Source organism: Alosa alosa, chromosome 8 (genome assembly GCF_017589495.1).
Source record: "Alosa alosa isolate M-15738 ecotype Scorff River chromosome 8, AALO_Geno_1.1, whole genome shotgun sequence".
Classification (NCBI taxonomy): domain Eukaryota; kingdom Metazoa; phylum Chordata; class Actinopteri; order Clupeiformes; family Clupeidae; genus Alosa; species Alosa alosa.
In genome coordinates this window covers 24,251,635-24,259,134 of record NC_063196.1, presented here as the reverse complement: position 1 = coordinate 24,259,134, position 7,500 = coordinate 24,251,635, and the positions used below count along the sequence as shown (strand labels likewise).

General features: G+C 42.0%; 1 protein-coding gene across 1 annotated transcript in view; it reads right to left on the bottom strand.

The window, feature by feature from the left end:
• Window positions 1-7,500, bottom strand: part of nbas (NBAS subunit of NRZ tethering complex) — a 201,557-nt gene that overhangs the window by 69,036 nt on the left and 125,021 nt on the right. Inside the window, 1 exon segment of the mRNA XM_048249961.1 lies at window positions 165-254. Coding sequence (XP_048105918.1) covers window positions 165-254 — 90 coding nt within the window.

Sequence of the window (7,500 nt, the reverse complement as noted above, 5' to 3'; positions counted from 1 at the left end):
GAGATGTGTGTGATCTCTGATTAGAAGGCTTGGCCTCAGTGTCTGAGTTCTCACTTGAATGACAAGTATTTATCTTCTATTCACAAGGGCGCTTCAAGACAAAGACAGATGAATCGAGAAGTGTGTGTTTGTGTGTTTGTGTGTATGTGTGTGAATATACTTACCCATTCTCAACATGGATGTGCACAGCGGCGACAATACCTTCTAGAACCTTCAGTGGGTCTGGGTAGTCTTTAAGTACCTCTTCATCTCCACTGTACAAGGAATAACACACACACACACACACACACACACACACACACACACACACACACACACACACGTTACAGTCTGTCTCAAGGATACACTTGAGGCTTGTAAATAGGCTTATCGCAGAACACACAAATCTGTATTACAGTGTGTGTGTGTGTGTGTGTGTGTGAGACATGCAAAGGATTGGGAAGGATTTCACACTCTACTATGCTAATATGTCTGTGGGCCTGGATCTCTGTGTGTATGTGTTTGTGTGGTGTGCTTGTGTGTGAGAGAGTGTGCATTATTAGCAGCATCTGAAGGAAAGCTAATGCATTTCCATGGTTATGGATGAGTATTGTGAGCTGGTGTTCACTTTCTGTGTAACTGATATGACAGTGGTGGGGTGTCAGAGACGGTTGTTGTGAGGATGTTATTCCACACACACACACACACACACACACACACACACACACACACACCTCACTCCTGATACAATTTCCACTTTTTGCGTTTGGGAATTCCTCCACTTCAATTGGAATGCTTGTTTGGGACTTCCTGTGTGTCCATGGCCATTATTAATTCGTGCCGTAGGCATGGCCTCTCTCTACCAATAAGATCCCTGTTCATGTGTGCAGTATCCAACACCACACTCCTCCGTTCCCCTCCCTTGTTCATTCCTGTCGTTTGTTTACTTGGTAAGAGATGGTCAGTTTCCGTGCTGTTGGTGCAGCTGGACCATGGCTTTACACTGTCCTTCCTTGATCTGGATGATGCTTCATAGATCTCATTCTATCATTCTATCACTCTATCCGTCTCTCTGTTTGGCGTGTTCCTCTTGCCGTTTCTCCTCACACCTTCAGACTCTTCTTTTCCTCTTCTTCACCTCCTCCCCATCTCCTCACTCCTTCTTCACCTCCTCCCCATCTCCTCACTCCGGGCACTATCATGACATTCTAAAGTGCATCGTCACTCGTCAAAAGTCTATTCAAATTTAGTAGGATGTCCAGTTCACATTGGGAGGGGTTTCACTATCAAAAAGTGGGAGCTTATGGCTAAACAAGGTGTTCCTAGGTTTTTAAATCAGTCATATGGGTGTGTTTGAAGTATTAACATCATTTTTAAACCAATGAGAATGACATCTGTCATTCCCTTTATGGCATAACGCGTGATATGTCAAATAAATGCATTGGTATTTTGGCATTCAACGCGCCGATTTGAAGGAGGCTGCTTGCAAGACCGTTATAGAATAGTCATTCTTAAACCATGCTTTACTAAAACCTAGCATAGCCTTCACGCATTTGCACTAGTCTATTTGAACTCATTGGCAAAGTGAAACTAACTTCACCAAGGAGTCAGTCAACGACAAGACAGTTATATGCAGTTACTTTCACTGACTGACAATGGGTTACCACCAAAACATAGGCTGGAAAAGCAACACTTACCCTAATATTGCTCAAATGACTGAATAAAACAACATTTATCCTGCAGAGAAGTTGCTTATATCTCGTGACAGCGCGTCTTCAGCTGTGCTCCATACATGTCTCTCGCCTCTCCCCTAATCACTTTTAACCGTCATTACCAATTTGCAAATGATGGTGAATAACTACTCATCATGAGATGTACAGTATTTCGTAATATCTTTATTCTAATTATGTTTCCCATTGTAATCGTGCAATTTGTAATGCTTTGCATGGACATGCGCTGGTGTGTGTTCATGAAGGATAGAAGGATGGTGCGTGCACCTGCCAATATGACTGGTGACAATGCGCTCTTAAAATAGCATATGAACAACTCGCCATTGACTTCTGACCAGGTTTAGGTGGTGTATGATAGCGATTTTTAGACAACGCACCAGGCCCCTCCCTAGGTTGTTAACTGCCACACCCCTGGGCACAATGCTTCAAAAATAAACGTGCAAAATACCGAATTCAACTTTGCGCGGGTGAATAACGAGTATTACGCCATGCGCTGGTGACCCAAAATACAGCCCTCCTTCTTTATCCTCTTGTAGTAAAAATTATTTGTAAGAACATACTGTATACAAATGTGACTAATTTCATCAGTCTGTCTGCTTCATATTTGCATTTACTGACGATTGTGCCTGGTGAAGACGCGCCTCGACCTTTTGCAAATCAAGTCTTTTGTCATGTACAACGATCCAGTTTTTGTCTTACGGCAGACTTCACCATAGGTGGTCGGCGCCAATTAAGCACGCATATGTCCAGGGCGTGTCTGAACTTTTCCACTGGCACAGACAAAGACCCTGCTAACAGAATATAAGGCTGTGAGAAACGACAATCGATAGGTGACTTGAGGCAACTTGTTTCATGTTTCTCCTCCGAGCCAGCTTGTAATAAACCTGGGAACGTTTCCCTTTCTTAACAAATCACAGTTCGGTTTTGCTTCCGCGTCATTTGTAATTCTCACCACAGCTCTCTCCCTCATTCCCTCTCTTTATCCACAATATTCCTGAGCCGACAATGTGCGTCGCCATGACACCTCAGCATTCAGAAACACGCTTTGCTATTTGCAGCCCACCCTGCATTGAATTGATTTCCCAGACACTGCTTGATGCATCCTAAGCCATGTTAAAGCTACCTTTTGTATTTTTCTGCCAGTCATATATTATATAGAATTAGTTAGTTATTATAGAATAATGAGTTATTCTGCACTCAATACTCAATCCATATTGAGTGCAGAATAGTTAGCCTGCTGAGAGTGCACTGCACGCAGTTACAATGTAAACAGAATGGACGGAAGACAGTTGGGCGGTTTAAGGAATAAGGTGGATTTTTTTCTTGACCATGGCACATTTTCTCCATCTTCATCTTCTTCTGTCCTCCTCTCTTTTTTTCTCTACCTCATTCACACCCTCTCTCTTTCTCTCCCTCACATGCCCTATAGCTACTCTCTCTCTCTCTCTCTCTCTCTCTCTCTTTATTCTCCAACTGTAAAGGCTTTCTGCTTGCAGCATCAGGACTGAAGAGGCCATTTTTCAATCTGACACAAAGAGAGGGAAATATCCCCCTGGAATCCATGCACGCACACACACACACACACACACACACACACACACACACACACACACACACACACACAGTTACGCCCCCCTCTGTCCCCATCAGGTTCTGTGTAGTCAGTGCATGGGCAGTGCAGACCTGGCGGTGTCAATTAGTTATTGTGCACACCTGTAGGAAGGTGTGGCTGGGTATTTAAGAGGTTCTATACACTCTTTGTTGGGGCACTATCTTTCATTTCGGGCACTGGGTGTCATTAGGCATATTCTCTCTCACACCAACTTTTAACGCTTTCTTTCTTTCTTATTACTGACACAGACATGCACACATACATTTAGTTTATCTTCCTTCCCCCTAGACATTTGGTTACATATATTTGTTATCCTTGATTACTTTAAATAAAATACCTTTCGGTTAACCTTAATTCTGTTGTCTGCCTCCATTTTATGTTGTGGTTAAGAGCCAGCCATAACAACACACACACACACACATAAATATAGCAGTGCAAACACACACATACACAGACAGCTGCACATACAATCATATACACACACCGCTGCAAAAAATGAAAACACACAAAAACACATCCAAATGTACACTGAACTTGTATAATGGAAAGATGTTGTTACACACTTAAGCTCACTGCTCTTAAAGGGACACCAGGTAACGTTTTTGCGTTAATTAATCATCTTCATAAGTCGGTTTATGGTTAAATGACTCATTACAGGTCGAATGAAGACTCTCTCGCCTGCCCCTACTGCCTGTAGGAAGAATATCCTGCTTGCAAGTTCGGTGTATCTGACCTGCCGACCTTCAGTCTCACAAAGTCTCAGATATCGCGAGAAGCAGGATCAGTTTACATCCTGCATCTCCAGCACAGAGGCAGGCTAACGAAACGCTAGCGATTGTTGCAAACGTGTGTATAAAGGCAGAGCTAGTGAAGAAGCAGCGAAAACCCTTGACGGAAGATGCAAAGAAAAGGAAAAGAGCTTCAGGGCAGCGAGGGGCTCGCTTTGCGATATCAACACATTACAGAGGCGCTAGGGGAGCTTTGTAGAGAAAAAGCATCAGGCTTGTCTGGTGTCCCTTTAAGTCTGCAAACTAGTCTCCTAAACCGGATGCAAACTGAGCTGGTGACCTGTTCAAAAGACAAAAACTGTACAAATTATACATTGTGTGCACAGTGCTGTCTGTGAAGCTGATTGGCTGATATGTTTTCTCTCAGCACTCTAAATCTGATTGGCTGATGTGAGCAGTGTTCCATCTGAATCTGATTGGCTGATGCTGATTGTGATTAGTGCTCGATCTGAACCTGATTGGCTGATGCTGATTGTGATTAGTGCTCCATCTGAACATGATTGGCTGATGCTGATTGTGGCTGGGGCCTGTTTCCCTGTGGGGCTGCCATGCTCACACATCTCTGTGCTATTTCACACACACACACACACACAACACACACACACACACACACACACACTTCTATTTCAGCTACTTCTAAGAATACAGAAATAACACTACATACAAGCCCAGCAAACCAACAGCGGCACCTAAAATCCCTTTAAAAGGTGACCAGCAGGAAAACCCACCTTTGGGTCTTGGGCTGGGGCTTTGGTTGTGCCACACAGGCTCGCTCTCTCTCTCTGTGTGTGTGTGTGTGTGTGTGTGTGTGTGTGTGTGTGTGTGTGTGTGTGTGTGTGTGTCTGTATAAGTGTGTGTTGATATTAATTAAACGTACCAGGAGGTGAGAGCTGGAAGTGCTGCATGTTGTCAGGGGCCACATGGCAACACCACCCAGCTGTGTGAGAAATTACAGCAATATCCCACCAGGGAGCCCAGGCAGGTTGTGTGTGTGTGTGTGTGTGTTTGTGTGTGTGTGTGCGTTTTATTCATGCATATCTGTGTGTGTTCACTATATTCAGTTGAATCGGTGTGTGTGTGTGTGTGTGTTCACTATATTCAGTTAAATTGGTGTGTGTGTGTGTGTGTGTGTGTTTTGATTTTAAAACCTAAGAGGGTGTGAACGTGTGCAAGTCTAAGAGTCTTTGTGTAAAAGCTCATTCAGTAGAAATGTCTGGGTTCTTGCCTTGAGTTAGTGAGTGATCTTGCATGTGTGTCTGAGTGTGACTACTGTGTGTGTGTGTGTGGCATGTGAGATTTTATATATATATATATATATATATATATATATATATATATATGCGTTCAATAGGGCTCCCAGTTATGGAATGTTTTTTGTGACAAAATTAAATAAATAAATGAAATATGAAATCAATAAATGAAATAAATATATAAAATAAATAATTAAACATTGAAATAAATAAATAAAAAGATTAAATAAATAAATAAAAAGTTAAATAAATAAATAAAATGTGAAATAAATAAAAGATTAAATGTAAAAAACATATATACATTGACATTTACATTCCATATGCACGGTCATGCAATGTGCCATGAAAAAAATAAATACGTCAGTCACTCATCAAGGCGGGACCTAACCACTGATTGCTGCCTGAAGTGAAGTGATCCAGCTCTGAGTCAGACTGTACTGGCTTGCTACCTGTGAACCACACTGGACTAAGGAGATCAGACTTGTATCATAACTCACGAAACATACAACAACAAGGATTTCATTCTAAATTCATACTTATCTACTAGTTATCGACATCTACAGAAAGCGAACTTCTATCTAAGGCAAACGACTTTGCTATTGCTTCTATTTATAGTAGGGTGCCCAGACGTCCCAGTTAACTTCACTTGAGCTGAATTCACCTCATTTGTCATATGATACATAAACAATAAAGCTTGAGATGCCCATGCCGTGAACTCTTATTATGTGAGTGTCAGTGCCAGCTTGCTACATTGCCCAAGCAGTGTCCACAACTTTCCAGAGACTTTTTAGTTGTCAATATGAGGGTATAACTCAGCAGCCGACAAGGATTTTTGACAGCACTAGATGCTATGCTTTTACGTCCTGATAACTCACAGCCAAGAGTTAGCAACATAGAACACACAATCTTTCTGAATGAAAATGCCTATGGCTGTTAGCAGTAGCACTAGCTTTTAGCTTCTATCAATGACTTTATTCTGATCAGTTAGATTTTTTTTTTTTTTTTTCCAGGCAGCAACCAATCAGCAGCTAGGTCCCGCCTTGATGGGTGACTGACGTAGAACTATTTATTTATTTCATGGCATATTGCGTGCATATGGAATGTAAATGTCAATGTATATATGGTTTTTACATTTAATCTTTTATTTATTTAACTATTTATTTATTTATTTCATATTTCATTTATTTATTTCAACTTTTAATTATTTATTTCATTTATTGATATTTCATTTATTTATTTAATTTTGGCACAAAAAACATTCCATACCCAGTGTCTGCATCAAGTGTATATCTGTGCTTGTATGTGTGAGCAGGTCTGAGCTTAGTTTGTGTGTGTATGTGTTCCAGTGTGTTTATGCCGAGTGTACTTTGTGTGTTCTCTGTGTGTGTTCTGAGTGTTTGTGTTTGGGGCATAGTGGCACTTAGCCTGTAAAAGGGAAGTAATAGCACTCAGGGCACACGAGGTCAGACAGATAAAAGCTAAAGGAGAGAGAGAGAGAGAGAGAGAGAGAGAGAGAGAGAGAGAGAGAGAGAGAGAGAGAGAGAGAGAGAGAGAGAGAGAGAGAGAGAGAGAGAGAGAGAGAGAGAGAGAGAGAGCTCTGATTATAAGGCTTGGCCTCAGTGTCTGAGTTCTGAGAGGGGGAGGGAGATGGAGAGAGAGAGGGAGATAGAAAAAGAGAGGTAGAAAAAGAGATGGTGACTAGAGAGAACTCTTCATGTCCATTTAAGAGCATCCAACAGGGAGGAGACGATAATGGTGTACAGCTGGGGACGAGAGATGTCCGAACATGCAGGAACAGCCACGGAGAAACAGATAGGGGGTGACTGACACTGACAGAGCTTTGTTAAGAAAAACAAAACAAATGAAGACACCAGAGAAATGAGTGAGTGTTGGACAAGATGAAAAGACGAAGGGAGAGAGAGAGAGAGAGAGAGAGAGAGAGAGAGAGAGAGAGAGAGAGAGAGAGAGAGAGAGAGAAATGAGAATGAAATAAAAAAGGGAATAAGGCAGAGACGAGATGAAACAGACTGAAGGGAATAAAGAATGACACATGGAGACAGAGAGAGCGACAGAGCGAGGGAGCGGGGGACAGATGAAGTGAAAAGAGAGAAGAGTCTGGACATGGACCCTAATGGAAGAAG